We start from the raw sequence: 21,080 nt of genomic DNA, 5'->3' as shown, positions 1-21,080 counted from the left end.
GGTTTTACCTCCACCCAACTGGGTGACCCTTGATAAATAATCAGTCTGGTCTCACTTTCCTCTACTGCAGAAACACATCAAAGTCATTCATTCATTCATAACATACTTATTAAGTGCCTACTATATGCCAAGACCTGACCTAAGCATCAGAGGTGAAAACATAACTGCGACGTCGAGCCTGTTCTGAGAGAGTTCACGGTCAGGCTCGACGGTTTTCCATCTTTCCATCCCCTGATTCATGAAGTTCCTAGAGTCCACAGCCCTGACAAACAAGAGGGGCTTCTGGTTATGTCTGAATTCCAGGGTACAAACCGTAATGCACCCCTATGAGAACTGCTGCTCCAGTAGGCTATAGCATAATATCCACCGTTAACTGAATTTCTATGCTGTGCCAGGCACGTTACATACATTATCTTCTTCAATCGTTACTAGAAGTTAGGTGCTATGCCTTCTTTACAAGTGAGAAGACTGTGAGTCACCAGTGAGTGTTTGCCATCTGTGATATCTTGCCTTCTGGAGTGATCTGGATGATTCTTTTCAGTGCTCTAATTCTGAGTAAGGCTTTTAGGCACTCACCAGCTCTGTGACTTTGGGTCAGGTACTTGGCCCTTTGATCTTTGGTCTCCTTGCTTATCTGCAAAACGAGCTGGTGGTGAAGGTTGTCCAACGTAAAGCAGCTGAGGCATCCGGCTAAGTTCCTGTACAGCACTTTCGCATCTTTGACTTGACTGCTCTTGTCCAAGAGCAGATGCTCCACAGACAGCTGGAGAGAGCCTGGAAAGTCAAGACTGGACCCGTAGATTAGGGAATTGCCCAGATAGAGGGGTTGCTGTATCAGGGATGGGGCAGGAGACTCAGTCATGGTCTCACAGCTCCAGAGCCAGAGGAAGAAGAGGGGTCAGAGAGGAGAATGCTCAAAACCCAAAAATCTGGAGGAGGAAGTCTTGGTCACCAGAATTCCAGGATGCTGAGGTGTTGAGAAGGCCAGGGAAGAAGATCCAAGGTGGTCCATTGTTGGGGAGGGGTGGGAGAGGAAGAGGGGGCTGGAAAGGCACTGCAGCAGAGAGGGGGCCCCACCGAAATGACAGGGATCAGCTGTACCACCCTGCTGACGGTAAAGCATACCTGGCCTAGAGAGAAGACCTACAATAGGTTGTCTCAAATAAAAGGCCCAAATAAACAAGTCCAGCATGAGGATCAAAGCCAATACTCAGGACCCAAAGTACAAAACATTGTTCGCAAAATTCAGAGTGACTAAAGGAAGTCTCCAGCATTAACAGCACTGACATTCTGTTCATGCTTTATAGTTTGCAAAGTACTTTCACAAGGTGCATTTGACCTCTGAAGGTGAGCGGGCAGTAGGGTCTGAGTTTGCTTTCAGAGGATCTGACAGTGTCCCTTTCCAGCTGTGGGACGTAGCCCAAGTCATGGAACCTCTCAGAACCCTCTTTCTGCATTTGTAAAGTGACTAAACAATCCTACTCACCCTATAGTGTCTGCGAGTTAAGCCAAAGTGCTTTGTAAACATTGTAGGTGGTTCTGTGGCTCACATGACGTGACCCACAGTAGGGGGTACAGGGAGGCCCTGGAACCCAGGCCTGGGAAGCCAGGGCTCTCACCCCTCAACCAGCAGATCACTCTCCCAGTCCCCACTGGCCTTGACCTTGGCCACTTCAAAGTACAGTAGCACGGGAAGAGAGCCCACCTCCCTGCATCCTCAGAGCACTTGAGGATGCTGAAAGCCTCTTGTTCTCTCTTGCTGGGAGGGGCAGCCAGGAGATTAATCACTCTTCAAATTACTATGTTCCAGGGAAGTGAGGTTGGAAGAAGTCTGAGCATAGTGATTTTGGAACCAGATGGCTTTCCATTGGCCCAGTGAGCTGTCTGGAGGCGGGACTTAAGCTGACATCTTGTTTCTGAGTGGCTTGGACATGAGAGGTTGGAACTTCAGGAAACTTTCCATTCTGATTGGTTGAGGGAACTGGAAAGTGGGTGAATGTTGGACCAATCCAAGAGTTTCTGGTGGCAGAAGGCAAGGCTTCTGGTGAAAGGCGAGGGATTAGAGTGTGATTGCATCTCCCTTCCGCCACTAGTGACTTTTTCCTCCAACACCTTTAACTTTTTGAGGTGCTTTGCCACAATGAGCATATTCCACCTTAACCTCAGCTTTGTGAGATGCACAGTGGGTTAGCAGTTTCAAAAATCAGGGGCCGGCCCGGTGGCATGGCGGTTAAGTTTCCGCGTTCCGCTTCAGCGGCCCGGGGTTCGGTGGTTGGGATCCTGGGCGTGGACCTACTCACCGCTCATCACGCCATGCTGAGGTGGCGTCCCACATAGAGGAGCTACAACTCTGCAGTTATGATACACGACCATGTACTGGGGCTTTGGGGAGAAAAAAGAAAAAGAGGAAGCTTGGCAACAGATGTTAGTGCAGGGCCAATGTTCCTCAAAAAAAAAAAAAATCCTAAAAATAAAACAAAAAAACCCAAAAATCAGAAATGAGAAGTCCTATTAAAAAGAAAAATGTTGGGGCCAGCCTGGTGGCGTAGGTGTTGAGTTTGCACCTTCTGCTTTGGCAGCCAGGGGTTCACAGGTTTGGACCCTGGGCCCGGACATATGCAGCACTTGTCAAGCCATGCTGTGGCAGCATCCCGTATAAAGTAGAGGAAGATGGACATGGATGTTAGCCCAGGGCCAATCTTCCTCAGCAAAAAAGAGGAGGATTGGCAACAGATGTTAGCTCAGGGCTAATCTTCCTTAAAAAAAAAAAAAAAGGTTGAGTGACTTGTCAGTTACTTATTGGCCTACCTGGGCCTATAATTCAAGAGATGACTCTCAACCCTTTAGCCCTTGGTTTGGGTATGTGTGTGTGTGTGGGAGGGGGCAGAGGTCCAGGAACATGATCCTCCAGCTTATCACATTAGCCCATCCAGTGGGATCAGTTTACCAGGTTATGGAGTTTTCACCTTGGAAAGTATAAAGATGGAATGGGATAGATGAGAGATGAACTTTGGGGGGTGGGGAGCATGGGAGCTGGGCAGCCCCTGGAGTGAGGGAGGGGCATCCCATCCTCAGCAGACCTTAATATTCCCTGCATCTCTAGAGCAGCTTAGAGTTACTAAAGGGCTTTCACATCCGTCACTTTCCTGGCTCCTTACAGGGCAGAACTGGGGGTGTTTTTACGTCACTTTATGGGGATGGAGGGAGCCCCTCAGGAGTTAAAAACGTGGGCCACCAGCTTATTGGAGGCAGGGCCGACCTGCACCCACTCACGTCCAGGTCTGTACTTCGCTCTTCCTCCCACCCTTCCTCCACCCGACCCCAACCCGGGGTTAGCACGGCGCGCCCAGTCTTGTGTGCGCAGTTCCCCAGCGCGTGCTTGTGCTCAGAGGTCTGTGTGCGTGTGCTCAGGTGTTCACGGGTGTACCTAGAAGTTTTTCTTTCTGCTTGCTGCCCCCCCCCCCCCGGGGCCTTGGTGCTTGATGGCCGGCTACATACAAGCGGCTGAGTGTGAACTGAGCCGGCCCTGTGCACGGCGGGTAGGGGGTAGGGGGACGGGGGCGGGGGGAGGTCGGGGTGGTGGTGCTCTGCGACCCCAGGGAGTGGGGGGCCGTCTGACCCGTCCTGGCCTCGCTCTGCTCCTTCTAGCCTCTCTGCTTGTCTCTTGGTGCCTCCTCGTTTCCCGATCTTTAGGGGTTTCCAATTTCCTGTCGGTTTCTCCAACCGGGTCCCTAGGGCCGTCGGCTCCCCCTCCCCTTTCCAGCCGCTCTTATTTATCCGCCGGCCTGAGGTGAGAGAGAGGGGATTACGCCAAGGGGGGTGGCCCCTGGAAGAGGGGGACTGCGGGGCAGTGGGGACTCCTGGACCGAGCATAGAGGTGTTGGGGGCTTGGGGCGATAACTCAGCCAACAATTACCCCCTCCACCAAAACCCGATACCTCGCCACCCTCAGTCCGGCTCCCCAGCCGGGACAAGGGGCGGAATGTCGTCGGCGCGACTCGAGGCCACCCAGCTGCGCCCGCCGCCGGGACCGCACGGCCGCCTACAGCTGCTCGCCCCGCCGCCCCCCGCCCCGCCACCCCCCGCCCCGCCAGCCGCCCACTGGACCCGAGTCCGCTCCAGATCCGCACCGGGTTTCCTCCGCGTCGCTGGGGTCTCCGCCCCCAGGAGCAGCCACCCCGGCCGAGCCCGAGCGTCGCGGCGGGAGCCACACGCACCGCCCGAACCCCAGCCGCTGGGCGCCGGAGCCCGCGCGCCGGCCTGAGCTGCGGCGCAGACCCACGTTCGCTTCCGAACTCCGAGTCGGGCCCGGACGGCGCGGCCGGGTGCCGCGCCTCATCTGAATTTGACCCTCGAGGCTCCGAAGTGACCCCTGTCTCGGCACATTTTGCTGTCTGCGCGGCGCCCGCTCCGCTTCTCAGCGTCCCGGCCCCGGCTCCGGCGAGGTAGGGGGGCCGCCGGCCTGGGGGCTGGAGGCTGGCGTGCTCCTCTGCCGCGGAATGGGGGCAGCAGAAGGCCACCGCCTCCCCCCTCTCCCGCCCTTCCCCGCCCCCCCCGGGGAAGGAAGCTGCTGCGCCCCCAATGGCCCAGCCCCTCGCAGTAGGGTGACCTGGATAATGGAGACTCAGACTTCGCCTCAGGTGTTCAGATGAGCTTTCCCGTCATCCCTCCCCAACCCCGTCGCCATTTCGCTCCCACCTCTCCCCAGGGTCTGGTGCCCAGGGGGGGTCCCCTGCCAAGTAGACAGCTTCCTTCAGAATCTCCCTCCCGCCTGCTTTCCCAGAAGACCCGGGAAGACCCTCCAGGACAGCCCCCTCCTCCACGGTTGTGGCCCTCTGGGGCACCCCCTCTCCCTCGCTTCTTGGTTCATCTTCCTCATCCGCTGCCCCACTTCATCTTGTCTCCCCTGCCTCTGTTCTCGAGGTCTCCCTTCTCTTCTAGCCTCTTTTCTGGCTTTCTCGTCCCATTGACCCCTTCCCCCACCACACGCCCCGGGGAGAAGGGGGTGTGTCACGCTACTTTCTATTTATGGTCTCCCTGGGGGCCGAGGGGGTGGCCTGCTAGGACTTTTTGGGCATCTGCTGGGCCCTGAGTCACGAGGTGCCATGTCTGTGACTCTGTGTCCGTGCCTCCTCCCGCTTCCCTCTCCCATCCTTTCCCGCCTGGCATCTCCCCGTAGCCTTTGTCTCCTTTCTCCCTCCGTTCCTGTCCTTTGCGCTCTCTTCTTGGGAAGCTTTGTGTAGCCGCCGCCTCTTTGTCTCCGCCTCTCTCCTCTCTGCTCCCTCTCCTCCCTCTTCCAGCTCTGAGAAGCTGCGACCTCAAGGGCATCAATATTTCAGGTGTGTGGGGTGCGGTGGAGTGGGGAAGGGGGCTCCCAGCATGCCCAGTGATGACTACAATCATTTCCTCCCCAGAGTAATCATTCATATTTATGTGATTGAGAGAATGGATACAAGGATGTGGGGATATCGATGGCAGGGGAAGTGCTGCCCCTCTTCCTGGCGCTTGGTCCAGGAGATGCCTGAACTACATCTCCCACAGTGCCCTGGAGGCACAGGACTGCCTCTGCCTGGAGACCTTATAGGAGGTATAGTTCAAGAGGACAGGTTGGAGAGTGCTGTGCTGGAGGGTGGGAAAGGATCAGAGTGTGGAGCAAGGGTTGTGGGGCCAGCAGGCTGCTTTGGCTTGGCCTGGAACCCCCGACTTGCTTTGTTCCCAGCACCCACCTCATCCAGGGTTTAAGGACTTTGGAACCTTTGTGTCCCCCCAAAAAGGAATAGGAGTAGAGGAGTGCCTGGGAAGAAAAGATGGAGGATGAATGGGCAAGCTCTCTCTTCTTCCTTGTGACCCTGGGAACTGCCCCCTCCCCCCCTTACAAACATAAAGAATCTCTTTGGAAATAGTCTCCCCATCCTGAAAGCAAAGGAGGGAAACCAGAGCCTAATATCTTGAACTAGTTGGATGTGTTCCAGTCTACAAGTTGCTCACATTCTGCCTCCTTTTGGGGGCAGTGCAGAACTGCTGGACTTACCACTGAACTACCAGCTGGTCTTTTCCAGGGACCCATGGACAGCTAGTGAGGTTGCGGGAATGTAGATGGGAGCTGCAAGCTAACCTGCTCCTCCCTGGGACCCGCCATCCCCAGAGCCTGGTGCAACAAGCCCGATGCTTGAGCTTGCTGTTGGCATAGGAACTGCTGACAGTGGGGGAGGCAGTGGGGGTTCCTCCCGCAATCCCCTTTCTGGTTCTGAGTCAGCTGAGCCCTTAGCACTTGGGACCTGTGACTCCTGCCAGACCCAGTAATTCCTATCCTTGCTCTTCAGCCTGGGTTTGGAGATCCAGAAACACCAAAAAGAGATCTCCCCACTGGCCAGGGAGCCAGGAAAACTTAACTTTTAGCTTGGCTCTGCTCAAGCTGAGTCATTTTAGGCAAGATCTTAGGCCTCAGTTTCCTCACTGTGAAAGGAAGGGGTTGAACCTGTGGTCTCTACTGGCCCTAGCAGGGACTCTAAGATCCTCTGAGCCTGCACTTCCCCTGCCCTCTGATGATACTGGCCTGAGCTGTCTTACCTCACCCCAGCTTAACCAGGAGAGCCTTAGGCATCAGCATCAGACTGAAAAGAAAGAGGGAGATGGAGCTCTTGTTTTGAAGCTTGTTTGTATAGCAAGCATCCTGTGTTTTTGTGAGTTATGTTTATGGCATGAAAGCTCAAATCACCTCCAAACCATCCCAGTGCCCCTGCTGGTCCCATCTCTCAAATGTAGCTAGTGTTTTGTATTAGAAAAAAACAAAAATTCCAGCCAAGCTAATATCACCCCCTACAAAGTAGCTGGTATGTGTGTCCCCTGGGATGTTGGTTAATGAGGCTTAATGTATTAATGTAGGTTATGTGAGGGGAGAATTATAATTGGCTGAAAGAGTAGGAGGATTTCATTGGTTCATTTGGTTGATCTGGAGGAGAGAGGTCTGGAAATGGGAATCATCTGGACTTGGGGAGGGGGCTTTCTCTTTGGCCTCTGGGCAAGGAAAAGAGAAGAGCTGGAGGCCAAAGGGGTGCCAAATCCACAGGGGATTGACCCAAAAAGGAGACTGCACGGAATGGGAGGGACAGGGAAAGCCTGAGTGGGAGATGGGGCAAGGATTATGGGAAGAAATTTCAAAAGCAGAAGACGAACAGAGGAAGAAGGGCAGGGACTCCACCTTTGGAGGGGAGGTATACGGGGAGGTGGCATGGGTGATCTCGGTGGACGTTTTGTTTGCTGGAGTTCCAGCAGAGCCCTTTGCAGAAGGATCATCTAGCCCTGGAGTGGAGGAGGGAGCAGACTAAGGAGGAAGGAAAGGGGGGTTTTGATCAGCCTGAGAGAGACGGCTTGAAATTTTCTAATGGAGCTGTCCATCTGACCACTCCTTTGGCTTATGTTTGAATATGTGTGTCGGGGGTGGGGTGGTGGTGGAGGGCACTGGGGCAGCAATATGGAGGAAATCTGGGGTCTACATCCCCCACCGGCTGCTCTGGGGTGATAAGGGGCAGGAAAGGGGCAGTTGAACCCTCTGCTTCCCCCCCAACCCTCCTGTAGGGGGAGTGGGATGATGGAAATTTCTTTCTCGTGTTGTTCTTGCAGAGATGTGGTGGGGCCCTTGAGGGGGTGTCCCTCCATTATCCCCTCCAGGGCCTTCTCTTCTTTGACTGAGTCCCTGGGGGTGACCAGGGATGGGGGAGATTAGGGGCTAGGCTCTGGGGAGCTCAAGAGGTCTTGAGTTTGTGGTGTTGAAGAGCATCCTGGTCGGGTTGCGCAGGGTAGAGGTGGGAGCTCTGGGAGCTGGTGGGAGTGGGGAGCTGGAGGCTCCCTATTCCCAGAGTCAGTGTGGAGAGCAGAAGAGAAGGGGTGTTTGTGCAGGAAGGGGTTGTGGGGGCTGTTGGTGTAGGGGGCCAGACGTGGAAACAGGGGGCTCTGCCCCTGATGCTGAGTTCTCTGTTCTGCAGGGTAATGAAGCTGGAAGCTGGCTGTGGGGTAACCACCTCAGAGGTCCCTCAGCCTGAAAAAGAAGCCTAGCCAGATGTGGAGCCACCCTCAGAGACCCAGCCACAGGAGGCTGGGGCCAAGTCCAGGTCCAGATTGGGGCTTGAGGCTGAGGCCGAGCCCCTGGGGGCTGACACCAAGGCCAAGTCCCTGGGGGCCAAGGCCAGGTCTGGATCAGGGCCTGAGGCCCAGGCCGAGCCGTTGGACTTCGTGGTTGCCACAGAACAGGAGTTTGAGGAGGTGCTGGCCATCTCGGGGGACATCTACGGTGGCCTCAACTACCTTCCTAGCCGCTACCACGGCTGGCTCTGGGATCCCGACCGCACCGTGGTGCTGACCAAGCAAAACGGAGTGGTGAGAGCGAGGGGCGGGGGCGGGGCCCAGGTGAAAAGGGGTGAAGCCACGTTTGGGTGGGTGGATCTTAGGAAGGAGAGGAAGCAAGCCTCTCCCCAGCCCTGTCAGGTTGCTGAGGAAATAGAGTCGACTTTGGAACCGGAGAGTAGGGCGTGCGGATCCAGAGGCCCAGCCAGTGAGGGTAGGGCGGGGGACGTGCAGAACGGAGGAACCGGAGGGACTGATGACAGCTTCGACATTTGAGGGTTCCTTTGAGGGGTTTCAGGGGCCAGGAGCACAAAAAGAGGAGCAGGCAAGAGAGGGTAGGCTGGGGGTGGGAGCAGCTAGAATGGGCCCCGGACCCCTGAGTAGACCGAACTCTCGCACAAAGAGGGCCTGGGTGGGGTGAGCAGCACCAGCTCAGGAATGGGCTCCCGGGAGGAGCTAAGAGGAAGCGGGGCGTGGGAGGTAACGGCGGGTGTAGAGAGCTCCTGGGGGTGGAGCCAAGGAAGGGGGCGTGGCGAGCGGCCAGGGATCTGGTGCTCGCAGAGCTGGAGCATCTCGAGAGGTGGGAGAGACTCCGGCGAATGCCCTTCTGCCAGCTCTGGAATCCGAGACCCAAGTGCTGAGGACAGCTCCCCAGGGAGGCCTGGCGCCCGGGGTGGTGATGACGGAGTGCTCAGCGTGCGGATGGAGGCGAGCCCTGAGATCCGGGAGCCCTGGCAGGGGTGGAGGCGGGGAGGGGGCCCCCTAACGGCCTAGGTCCGCAGATCGCGCTGGAGTCGGTGCACGTGATCGCCGCCAGGAAGTCGGCGCCGGCGGAGGGGCTGCGCGTGGCGCCCTGTGAGCGCGGCAAGGGCGTGGCCGGGCTGCTGCAGCGCTTCTGCTAGCAGTTGGTCAAACGACAGCACCCGGGGGTCAAGGTGGCACGGCTTACCCTGGACGACCAGCTGGGCCCCCGGGAGCTGAAGAAATACCGGCTAATCACCAAGCAGGTGAGAAGGACAGGGAGCTCCGATGGCTGGGCCTCTCCCCCGGGGTCTCCTGGCGCCCTCCCTCGCGCCTAGCCAGTCACCGGCTTTCTCTCTCTGCCGACGTACCAATTAGGGGCGCCCTTGAGCCCTGCCCTGGGACTCCCGGTCTTTACCCCAGCCCTTTTGCCCAGGGGAAGTCAAACAGCTTCCGACTCCCAGCCGTCAAACCCTCAGTCCTTACTCCAGGACGCTGAAGAGCCCAGGCATCCGGACTTCCGTGACCCTGCCTCCCCTACATGGATCCTACCTCCCTTCAGGGACGCAAACATCCTAATCTGAGCCTTGTCCTTCCCGTCCGCCTCCCCCATCCTACCGACTGGTGTGCTTCCCTCGCTTCCACTCCCCTTGGTGACTGAGGGGCCCACACCTCTAGTTCCCTGGGTACTTCACACTGATCCCGCCTCTCCTTGGGGAACCAGGTATTCGGAGGCCTTGCCCCTGATTCCTTCATGCTACCCTCGGGGACCCAGGCTTTCACGTACCCCACTCCACCCGGCCCCGTACGGTCGGTCCTTCCGAGTGGCCCAGGTGGGAGCCCGTGGGTGTGAATGTGAAAGTGAAGGAAGACGCCTCATTAGCCCTTCCGCCGGCTGCCCAGCGCTCACTCGTGCTCCCCGCAGGGCACCCTTTTGGTCCGATTCAACGCTGCCGGCGGGGCTGGGCGCGTGGCTGGCGGCGCCGCAGGCCTCCGGCACCTTCCCACCGCTGCCCACTGAGGCCGTGTCGGAGGCAGGCTGCGACGTGGCACGCCTCCTGCTGTCGCTCTCCATGCAGCGCGACGTGCTTCCGGGCAGGACCATCATCCAGGACTGGCAGCCCTACCGGCGGAGCGAGAGCAACCTGCGCCTGCTGGCGGCCAAGGGCCTGGAGTGGTGCGTGGACAGCCGCGCGCGCCCGCTCGTGCTCACGCTGTGCACGCGCCCCTTCCCCATCCCGCGTGGCAGCGACGGCACGTGGCACCACCTCAACATCCACGCCTTCGGCAGCGACGGCGCACAGGTTAGAGCCAGCTTGTGTCACCTGCTGCGCCAGGCCCCGCGCCTTGCCGGCTTCAACGTCACGTGCCAGCTCTTCCTGGCACCCCAGTTATGGTCACAGCTGACTAACTTCTGCCCGGCCAGCTTGGAGCTAGAGCTGGTCAAGGGTTATACTGAACAGTACCTGCTGGAGGCCGACATCTGAGGCCTCTGGTCAAAGGGGAGAGAAGCACTTTAGGCCCGCCCCCTTCCGTGGATCCCCTGCAAGCCCCGCCCCCTACTATTTGCAAGCTCCGCCCCCTCCCCCCACCCTCGGTAGTCGGCTCTGACGCGTACTTACCCGGTAGCGGTCCCTCCCTTCCCTTTCCCAGACCTCTCTGTCCGCCATCTTGCCCCTAGCGCCCCCAAACGCCCTTGCCCACACCGGGATCTGCACCGCCGGGTTTGGGAGAGCCTCTTGTGCTGCTATTGGCCACCGTTTCCCGTTTCCAAAGAATGGGTTCCTTCACAAGCTTCAGAGCCTTTCCCTGTCCGGCGCCCTGGCCTGGCAGTGAATTCTGCCTTTCTGGCTTCCCCCTTCCGCCTCCTCTTGGGTGGAAGCGGGCAGAAGTGTGTGCCACGCCCAGCACCCGGCTGGGAGCACAGCTGCCCAATACGTATTAGTTTTCTTCCTCCTGCCCTTTCTCAGGCTCTCAGAGTTTGCCCCGCACTCCCCTCCTCTCTGCCCTCTCAGCCTCCTGTGCCTCTAGGTCAGTGTCCTCCCTCCTCTCTGTCCTCCCATTCTCCTCCTCCCAGCACCTCCCGGACTCTTAGCTCCTCGTTTCCCGTTCGTCTGCTCCTCCATTCCCCTTCCCTATGACCTCTCCCCATCACCCACCCTGTGTGCAATATGAGAGAGATCTGTAAATGAAATAGATTTATGATACTCCCCCCCCATTTGGCCGGCTGTTTATGCTCTGGTGATGCACTTTTCTGAGCATGCCCCCTCTGATTGGGATTTCCTCCAACTTTGCACGGTGCTAATTTCGCAGGCCCCCTCCACATGCCTCCAACTAGGGGCCTGAACCAGGCCTGTGAACCAGGGGGTTCTGGCTGGAGAGTTTGGTGTAGTGGAGGGCAGGTCCCTCATGGGTGTGGGGGTCTCTCCTGATTCTAACCAGGTTGCCTTCTAGTGTGACCGGAACCCCCACCTCCAGATATTTCTGATTCCTTTATGCTTTTTGGACTCTGTCACTCTTCTATTTAAACGCAAGTAGTAACAGTTGCATTTGCACAGCGCTGTCTCCTACACTGGATCCTCACATCTACCGCAGAGGGGGGAAACAGAGGCCCAGAAAGATCAAAGTGATTTCCAAGTCACTTGAGTAGCTGGGAGCCTGGCAGGGACTAGAACCCAGGTGCCCCAAGCCCAGATCATGCCTCAAAACTTCATTCTGTGTGGGACAGCGGTAGCTTGAACTTTTTGGTGGACAATAGACAGTGGCTAGGGATTCGTTGACAGCGAGCACAGGGTTTGCTGGGGGTGGAATCCAAGACATGGGCAGAGGAAGGCGCCAGGAGGTGGAAGAAGGTAGGCAGAGGCCCACCGCTGCTTCCGCACTTTCCCTAGTTCCGGTTTCGCTGCTGTGCTGCTCTGCCTTGCTGCCTCCTGCCCCCGGCCATGCTGCCACCCTCCCTGTCACTTCAACTATGGCTGTATTGCAATAAAACCGACCTTTAGCCCACTCTCTGTGTCTGTTTCACTTCTTCTCGGGGGGAGGGATGAGACGCATTATCCTCCCCCCTTCCCCAGCAGCCTGTATTAGAGAGGATCTCTAAGCCCCGTGGCAATGGGGCTAATGACTTCCTGGAGGGGAGCAGGGGAGGGCGGCTGGCCGTTGCGCGCCCCCGCCCCCACCCCAGCCAAGCAGCGGAAAGAAGCGGTTGCTCGGAACCGAGGCAGGCAGCAGCGCGGCGCCTTGACAAGCCCTGGGCCTCGCTGTCCCCAGGACCTGGGAGCCGGCTGCTATCCAAATTCTTTGGGCTCTTCTCCCACGTTCCCCTTGGCATCCAGGACCAGCCTCCCTCAGCCCCACCATCCAGGTGTCTAATTCCCAGCTCTCGACTGTCGTGGCCAGCGGTCTCGCTTTCCCCATTCCTGGGGGTCACCGCGCAGAGAGGGGAGGAGGTGGAAGCAGCCTGGGCACCGCCCCCCGGGAGCCGAGCTCCGGAGCGGCGGAGACTGCGATCCCGAAAAGTAACACGCGGGGGCGCCAGGACGTGCGCGGACGCGGGCGAGGCAGCGCAAGGTGGTTGCCGTGTGAGTGTGTCCATGGGCGTCTTTGTGTGTCTGCGTTTCTGTACATGTGTGTACGAGTCAGGGGTGTCTGGGTGGGATGTATTTGGGACAACGTGCCTGGTGTACCCCAGAATCGGGTACTCCAAGAGTCTTTGATGAGGACGATGTTCGATATGTTACTATTCGCATGGATGGGGAGGCAGGCGACTGTACACATCGTCGAGTGTGCAAGGCGTAGCCTGTGAGTCCCTGAACCGCGTCTTGGATTGTTGAAGTCACATTCCTTTAGGGCTTTTACTCCCTCCCACCATCCTGTGTAAAAGGAATAAGGGCTCTCAACATGAATCTCCATTACCCTGGTCACATCTTCCGCATGGGTCTGGGTGACCCTGATAGGCAAGGTGTGACATTGTGTTTGTGTAAGTGGGTGTGTTTCAGGATATCAGTGTAACTCTGAAAGATAGTGTGGTGTGTGTGTGTGACAGGAGGATGTTGGAGGAGGCTGGTTCAGGGTTGTGGAAGTACACAATTTCCTTTCTCTTGTTAGTTTGTGGATACCACCTTCATGGTGTGTGTGTGTTTTCCTTTCTGGGTCTCTCCAGTAGCTGTCTCTCTTTGTGTCTCTCCTCATCTCTGTCTCTTTCTCTCCCTTTCTTGGTGACTCATCTCTGCGGCTTTGCCCTCCCCCGGATTGCTGGGTCTCCCTTCCCCCACTCAGGAATGGGTGGGGGTATGAGGGAATGGGCCCCCGGGACTGAAAATCAGGGTGAGCACCCCCTTCCTATTACTCATCATTCCCAGGTCCACCAGTGGCCCCCAGCCCTCTCCCAGTCCCCTTCCCAGGACTCCCTACCCTACTGACCTGGGGTGGGAAAGGGATAGGGCAATAATGCATTCTAATGGGGCCATTTTCAGGGGGGCCTTCAGCACCTTCTTTCAGTTCAAAGTGGAGACCCCTGCTCCTCTCATAAAGTGCCCCCCTCTCTGTCGGTCCCCCCATTGCTGACGCAATGAAAGGCTGCAGAGGTGAGTCACCAGTTGGGGGGAGGGGAGGAACGGGGGGACGGTGAGCTGCGGGGGATCCAAGCCCTTGCCCTCTTTTTTTCTCCCAAACCTCCTCAGGGAAAAGACCCAGTGTTCTGCCCACCTCCCCTGGTTTGCCAAATCCTTAGCTTAGATCACTACTCTGCTGGACCCCATCTCCTCCTGCTACCCTCCTGGAGAGTGTGGGAGATTCAGAAACAAAGACGAAGAGAGATGGATTCATACAAACAACTCAGAGCAAAACCAGGACGTCCCCTCCAGGGCCCCATCTCAGCTTTGCCTTTTCCAGTTCTGTCTCTCCATTTCTCTTTCTTTCCTGCCATCTCCCTTCTCTCCCTGATCCCGGGAACATGCCCCCAGTCCAGCTCTTTTCCAGAAGCCCCTAGAGGCAGCAGGGTATGAAGGGCACAGCACATCTCTGAGAGGTGCAGTGTGTGTGTGTGAATGAGCTGACCCAGGTGGGAAACTGGGATGGAGACAGGTACAAACAGACCCAGAGATTCAGAGACCATGCAGACAAGAGAGATCAAGATCCAGATTGTGGAAACACCACGCCTATTGCTGTTGGTGCTCCAGGCTTCCACCTTGCTGCCCCCTCCCCCATCCCATGATGATTGATCTTGGGGTGTTGATTTCTGAGTAGCTCCCTTGGGCTTCTGGGCTAGAGTGGAGGAAGAGAGGGGTGGGGAGTTGTGAAAGAATGGAGAAATGGGGGCACTCTCTGAAAACAAGGGCAAAGACCCAAATTTGGGGGCTGCAGATGAGTGACTTGGATACTGAGGCTCTAGGGCACAGTAATCTAGAGAAAAAGGTGAATGTGGGGGAGGGGCAGGAAAGACCAAAGGTACATAGAAGTCCACTTAATCTCTAGCATATACCAACAGGCATGGAGGGACCCAGAGACACATGTGTACACACACACACACATTATTGACACACCAAGACAGGCACAGTTTTCAGATAGCAGCAGATGCCTAGACGGGATGCACTCTGAAACCCCTGACCGCACAGGCATACAGGCACTCAGAAGGGATCAGACCCCACACTCACTCACATACAGACACTCGGAAACAGGCAAAAACACAGCCACACAGATTGGAAGAGAAGATTACGTATTTAAATTGGAACACTCCCATGCCCACCCATCGGATTAAATACACAGTCCCCTCAATTCCCTTTCTTTTTCTTTCCCCCATATGTTTCATTAGTATCTGTACACACACAAACACACAGGCACATGCATGTACATGCACACACCGGTGCCTGTGCACATACACAAGCCCACAGGAACACAGACAGTGTCTCTAGGTGTCTGTCTCCCCTCATCTCACACTTGGTCTCTTAGCCCCATCAGCCTCTCAGTCTGCCCTCCCTCCCTGCTCCCTTCTCTCTTGGATGGCTTCCCCTCCCCCTATCCAGATGTCTGAGCCATCTCTCTGATTCATCGTCCTCAGGAAGGTAACGTGACCCCCTCCCCATTCCACTGCTCTCGGTAACCTGGCTGGAAAGATAAAAGGGAGAGAGGGAGGAGGAGGAAGAGGAATGAAGGGAGCCCACAGGGCCAGGAGGAGGTCCTAGATAGTTGTGTGTGTGTAGGGGGGGGGTGAGGCACTGCTGTGGGGTCTGATGCCCCCTCCTTTCCTCCCTTTCTTTGGCATCTCACAGTCACCTTGGTTCTCAGGGCTTTTTTGTCTCCTTTAGCCTGTTCTTTCTGCCTGCTCCAGATTCCTTCCTTCTTTCCTCCCTCTCCTGCCCCCATCCCTTCTCTCTTTCCTCTCTCTACTCCTCCCCACCTCTTTCCCCGCAGAGCTGATGGGCTTTCTTCTGGGAAAGTCGAGCCACTGATGGAACCGAGAAGCCACTGCTGGCTGTAGAGGGAAAGCACGTGAGTGTGTGTGTGTGTGTGTGTGTGTGTGAGAGAGAGAGAGAGACAGACAGACAGACAGACAGAGACAGAGAGAGAGAGAGAGAGAGAGAGAGACGGGGAAGAATGAGGGTCAGTCTAGGAAGAGATGAGGAGGGCTGAGCACTGGCTCTGAACGAGCCTCTGAGACCCTGATGCTCAGCCCTGCTCCCGGTTTCCAGAGTCTTAGGGCGCGCGTGCCCTGCGTGTGCCCATGGGCACCTCTCTGTCCGCAGTTCTTGTGTGTCTGGAATGTGTCATTGTCACTCCCCCCTTTCCCTGCCCACGCCCCCGCACAGCTCTCTGCCTGCACCGCAGCCCCCTCCAGCTTCCCTCCCTCCCCTTCATTCCTGCAGTGGCTGCTCCCCTTGCCTCCCTCCCCTCCCATCCCCCTACCCCCTCCCCATTTCCGTCCTCCCCCCACCCTCGCCCACGGCTGGTCTCCCTTCACTGGACCCGGCTCGTTGATGGATTCTCTTTGCGCAATCTGTGCGTCATCTCCCCCCACCCCACCCCCCGAACATCTAGCTGTCCAAGCCCCCAGCCCCAACCCTCTGGCAGGAGATATGGACAAGGGGTCTGGTGGCAGAGGGGCAATTTCTGACGCTGCACACCCACCCCCAACCCCTCACACCGCAACCCCCGCATCTCGTTCAAACCTTCTCTTTAAGCAGTGGAGAGAGCTGGAGTTGAGTCAGCCTCCCCACCTGCACAACCCCCTCCCCACCTGGTTTGCTCTTGCCCTCCAAATGTCCTTTAGGGGGGAAGCAGCGGGAAGGAAAGAAGAAGGAGGGTGGGGAGAGGTGGATTGAAAAGGGGCACAGCGGGGGCACCAACATACGCTACAGAGTCAGCTGGACAGAAGGACAGACACATCTTTTTCTCCAGACACGCACTGACCGTGAACAGACACGACACAGAGACACATACATCCTCAATCTTTCCCTTTTCTCTTCCGACTTGGACCCTTTCCGATGGGATTACCAAAACCGCAAGATCCACCCATCTGCCCCGGCCCAGGGCCGGCAACCCGCACCGCAGATCCACGACAGCGCTCGCAGGCGACCGTCCCTCCTCTCTCAGGTTCACGCCGTCCTTGGGCGTGTTCCCCATGGACCGTGAGGTCGGGGGATGGGGAGCCCGACCCCCTCCCCAGTATGGATCGCCTACTGGTGCCCAGTCAGACGCTGGGAGTACCCCCATCCTATTCCGCTCAGCGACGGGCTCCCGCCGCCGCAAGTTGCTCTGTAACCCACCCTCCCTCCTTCCAGCGCCTCTGCATCCACCCTTCCATTCATTCTCCCATTCATTCATTCATCCTTTTCTCTTCGTCCCTCCTTCATTCATTCATAGCCCCCTGCCCCGCCCGCCTCGGCATTTCATTCATTCCTTCCTTCCTTCCTTCATTCATTTCCCCGGTGCTCGGCTAGCGCACGCCCCTCCAGCCGAGGACTCCAGCGCGCAGGCGCGGACCGGGAGAAGAACGCATCCTCCAATCGCTGGGCGTCCTCCCGCCTCTAGGCGCCCGCCCGCTTCCCCATGAATGAACATTGACGTCAATGGGGCGGGGCGATCCCACGTGACTCCGCGCGCTCCCCTTTATAAAGCCGCAGAGGCGCGGGCGCTGTCCAGCGTGCTGAAGCCGGAGCGAGCGAGCCGCCTGGAGCCGCACCGACCCAGCCGAGCCCAGCCCACTGGACGCCAGACCTCGACCGTTGCTCGTATCCTAGCCACCGCTCGGAGCTGAGGCGGACGCGTCCCGATCTTCCCCTGTCCCTATCCCGCCCCGACCCTCCTCTCCACCTTCCGCGTCGTGACACCAGCTGGTAAATACTCCGCTGTCTGTACCTCAAACCCTCGGCAGCCGTGGGCGTGAGGGAGGGCTCTCTCTCCTCCCAGATGGGGGTGTTGAAAAAACAGCGGGGAGCCCCCGGTAAGGGTCCCTGGTAAATGGGGGAGCCGCCGCTTTTCTCTTGCTGCTGAAGTCGCCCACGCACCATCCGGGGAGTCCTGTGGGGAGGGAGTAGAGATTTTTTCCCTTATCCTTGCTGCTTAGTACGTGGGCGCTGGCAGTGAGATGGTTCAGAGAAGGGGGCGAGGAGGCACTGGGGGAGCGAGGGTTGCGGGCGTTTTCCCATTTACACGACTCCAGAAATCGGCAAAACATCTTCCTCCTTTGCTCCTTACGTCCCTCTTCTGGGTAAGGTTAGGGGGATCAGGGAAGCCCCGGATTTCCTGATTAAAGGTGGGGGAAGGGAACATAGAATCAGAGGGCGGAAAATTCTTACAGAAATCCTTTCTTTGGCCTCTTCTATTTTTCACAGTCTCCGGCAGTCCCTTGGTCATGAAATCGCTCAGATTGCCGGCTTCCGCCCTCTTCTGCTTCATTCTACTGATCAAGGGGTTGGGAGCAGCACCCCCGGGGCGCCCTGAGGCGCAGCCACCTCCGCTCAGCTCTGAGCATAAAGAGCCGGTAGCTAAGGACGCAGTGCCCGGGCCGAAGGATGGTAGCGCCCCAGAGGTCCGAGCCGCTCGAAATTCAGAGCCGCAGGACGAGGGAGAGCTTTTCCAGGGCGTGGATCCCCGGGCGCTAGCCGCGGTGCTGCTGCAGGCACTCGACCGCCCGGCCTCACCCCCGGCGCCGGGCAGCTCCCAGAAGGAGCCAGCGGAAGAAGCAGCAGAAACTCTGCTGACCGAGACCGTGCGCAGCCAGACCCACAGCCTCCCGGCGCCAGAGACCCAGGCACCTGCGGCCCCGCCTCGCCCTCAGACTCCGGAAAATGGTCCCCAGGCGGGTGACCCCTCTGAGGAGCTCGAGGCGCTAGCTTCCCTACTCCAGGAACTGCGAGATTTCAGTCCGAGCAGCGCCAAGCGCCAGCAAGAGACGGCGGCAGCAGAGACGGAAACTCGCACGCACACGCTGACCCGAGTCAACCTGGAGAGCCCCGGGCCGGAGCGCGTGTGGCGCGCTTCCTGGGGAGAGTTCCAGGCGCGCGTCCCGGAGCGCGCGCCCCTGCCGCCCCCAGCTCCCCCGCAATTCCAGGCGCGTGTGCCCGAGAGCGGCCCCCTTCCCGAAGCCCACCAGTTCGGGGAAGGAGTGTCCTCCCCCAAAACACACCTAGGAGAGGCATTGGCACCCTTGTCCAAGGCGTACCAAGGCCTGGGCGCCCCCTTTCCCAAGGCGCGCCGGCCGGAGAGCTCACTCCTGGGCGGCTCCGAGGCAGGGGAGCGCCTCCTACAGCAAGGGCTGGCGCAGGTAGAGGCAGGGCGGCGGCAGGCGGAGGCCACACGACAGGCCGCGGCGCAGGAAGAGCGGCTGGCCGACCTCGCCTCCGACCTGCTGCTCCAGTATTTGCTGCAGGGCGGGGCCCGGCAGCGCGGCCTGGGGGGTCGGGGGCTGCAGCAGGACGAAGAGGAGGAGCGAGGGAGCCAGAAGGAGGAGGAGGAGGCGGAGCAGGAGAGACGTGGCGGGGAGGAGAGGGTGGGGGAAGAGGATGAGGAGGCGGCGGAGGCGGAGGCAGAGGCAGAGGAGGCGGAGAGGGCGCGGCAGAACGCGCTACTCTTCGCGGAGGAGGAAGACGGGGAAGCCGGAGCAGAGGACAAGCGCTCCCAGGAGGAGACGCCCGGCCACAGACGGAAGGAGCCTGAGGGGGCAGAGGAGGGCGGGGAGGCGGACGACGACGACGAAGAGATGGACCCACAGACGATAGATAGCCTCATTGAGCTGTCCACCAAACTCCACCTGCCAGCGGACGACGTGGTCAGCATCATCGAGGAGGTGGAAGAAAAGCGGAAGCGGAAGAAGAACGCCCCTCCCGAGCCCGTGCCACCCCCGCGGGTCGCCCCCGTCCCCACCCACGTCCGCTCCCCGCAGCCCCCGCCCCCCGCCCCTGCCCCTGCCCCCGCTCGAGACGAGCTGCCCGACTGGAACGAGGTGCTTCCGCCCTGGGATCGCGAGGAGGACGAGGTGTTTCCCCCGGGGCCCTACCACCCTTTTCCCAACTACATCCGGCCGCGGACACTGCAGCCGCCCGCTGCCTCGCGCCGCCGCCACTACCACCACGCCCTGCCGCCTTTGCGCCACTATCCCGGCCAGGAGGCCCAGGCGCGTCGCGCACAGGAGGCGGCGGAGGCGGAGGAGCGCCGGCTGCAGGAGCAGGAAGAGCTGGAGAATTACATCGAGCACGTGCTGCTCCGGCGCCCGTGACCGCCCCCGGCCCCGCCCCCGCGCGCCGCCGCCGCGCGCGCCGGCACCCCCCTCCGTGTCGCTCCTCTCCCCTCTCGGTGTTTGCATGCTCCCCGCCCCGCCTCGGCCGCCGCCGGGCTCCCCCCGCCCCCCGCCCCCCGCAACCCCTGCTCCCGCGGGCCGCCCCGCCCCCGGGCTGTGCCGGGACCTGTCAGACCTCTTTCTGGGTCCGAAGCCCGAACTCCCCAAACTCACTCACGGGTGTCCCGGGGCGAGCCCAGGTGGGCAGGTGGTTTGTGCGAGTTCCCTCCCCCAACGGGGCCTTGTACCCCTAGTCCCTCTTGGGACGTCCCTGTCTGAAACCGGAAAAGGCAGTTCAGTTAATTGTGTGAAGAAATGTGTCCGTCTTCGCCCTTTGGGCCTCCACGAGCCTCCATCCTCTCCCGATGGCTGTGAATTTACCCCTTCTTTCCCTACTCTGTTGTAAATACCCCTCACGGAGGAAATAGTTTTGCTAAGAAATAAAAGTGACTATTTTATTAGGACTTTGTTCTCGGTTATTCACCCGTCCCCTTGGGCCTGCGTGGTCCTTCCCAAGGGGCGGTGAGGGAAGCGCCAGCCCCTACACCCATCTTCTGCTCAAAAGCAAGGGTGGAGTGGCAGAACCACTTTAAGCCACAGTTGGGGCTGGAATAGGCTCACAACCATTAGGAAACCCCAAATTCCACTTCCACCTTGGGGGTGTTGGTGGTTAAAGTCATCGGTCCCCAGGGCCTGGCAGAGAGATGCAGAGTGGATGAGGTGCTGCTGCTCTGCACCACCTAGGTTCTTTCCGTGAACCCAGGCCACTAAGGCAGTGCTGGCAGCTCCCTGCAGCCCCTGTTCCCCCTCACCCGTCGGCATACCTTACTGCTCCCTAAATTCCCTGGTCTTATGTACTTTACAAGAAATATGGGGAGAAGGGGTTGGCAGCCACAGAAACATTCTTGTTTTAGCCACTTCTCAACCTTTTTCTAACCACAGAAGGTGGGATACATCCTTGAACTCCTGAGTCTCCTCCCCAAACAAAACTAGACCAGGTGAATGAAATCTGCCACAAAGAAACCTCAGAGAAGTGAAACCAGGTCCCCAGTCCCCAGGAGTTGCTCCTCGCTGGCTGAAGGCAGCTCAGGGAGCTGGAGACCCCGTGGTCCCAGAGGCATTGAGCTAGCCAATCTGGTTGGGGTAGGGGTGCCAGAAAAAATACAGGACACCTGCATTTCAGATTTGCATTCCAGATAAACAACCGACACATTTGCATAGA

At 58.5% G+C, this 21,080-nt stretch overlaps 2 protein-coding genes and 1 pseudogene across 2 annotated transcripts; all 3 read left to right on the top strand.

Annotated features, from left to right (window-relative positions):
- Positions 1-7,987: 7,987 nt before the first annotated feature.
- NAT16 (N-acetyltransferase 16 (putative)) lies at positions 7,988-12,090 on the top strand. Its single transcript, XM_087417682.1, is given in 4 exon segments — positions 7,988-8,376; positions 9,126-9,350; positions 10,010-10,038; positions 10,040-12,090. Coding segments are annotated over 4 exon segments (1,173 nt in total). The 5' UTR covers positions 7,988-7,989; the 3' UTR covers positions 10,572-12,090.
- LOC147913680 (uncharacterized) lies at positions 11,903-17,338 on the top strand (annotated as a pseudogene).
- VGF (VGF nerve growth factor inducible) lies at positions 16,435-20,322 on the top strand. The gene is made up of 2 exons (XM_087417681.1): positions 16,435-17,417; positions 17,916-20,322. The coding sequence occupies exon 2, from the start codon at positions 17,936-17,938 to the stop codon at positions 19,796-19,798; it is 1,863 nt and encodes a 620-aa protein (XP_087273807.1). The 5' UTR covers positions 16,435-17,417; positions 17,916-17,935; the 3' UTR covers positions 19,799-20,322.
- Positions 20,323-21,080: the final 758 nt, after the last annotated feature.

Source organism: Ceratotherium simum, chromosome 26, assembly GCF_057802395.1.
Source record: "Ceratotherium simum simum isolate JZ-2026a chromosome 26, ASM5780239v1, whole genome shotgun sequence".
NCBI lineage: Eukaryota > Metazoa > Chordata > Mammalia > Perissodactyla > Rhinocerotidae > Ceratotherium > Ceratotherium simum.
Note: the sequence above shows the minus strand (reverse complement) of the source record. Positions and strands in the feature narration are given on the sequence as shown.

Excerpts from the sequence above, each read along its gene's own strand:
- VGF (XM_087417681.1), top strand. The coding sequence starts at position 17,936 with ATGAAATCGCTCAGATTGCCGGCTTCCGCCCTCTTCTGCTTCATTCTA.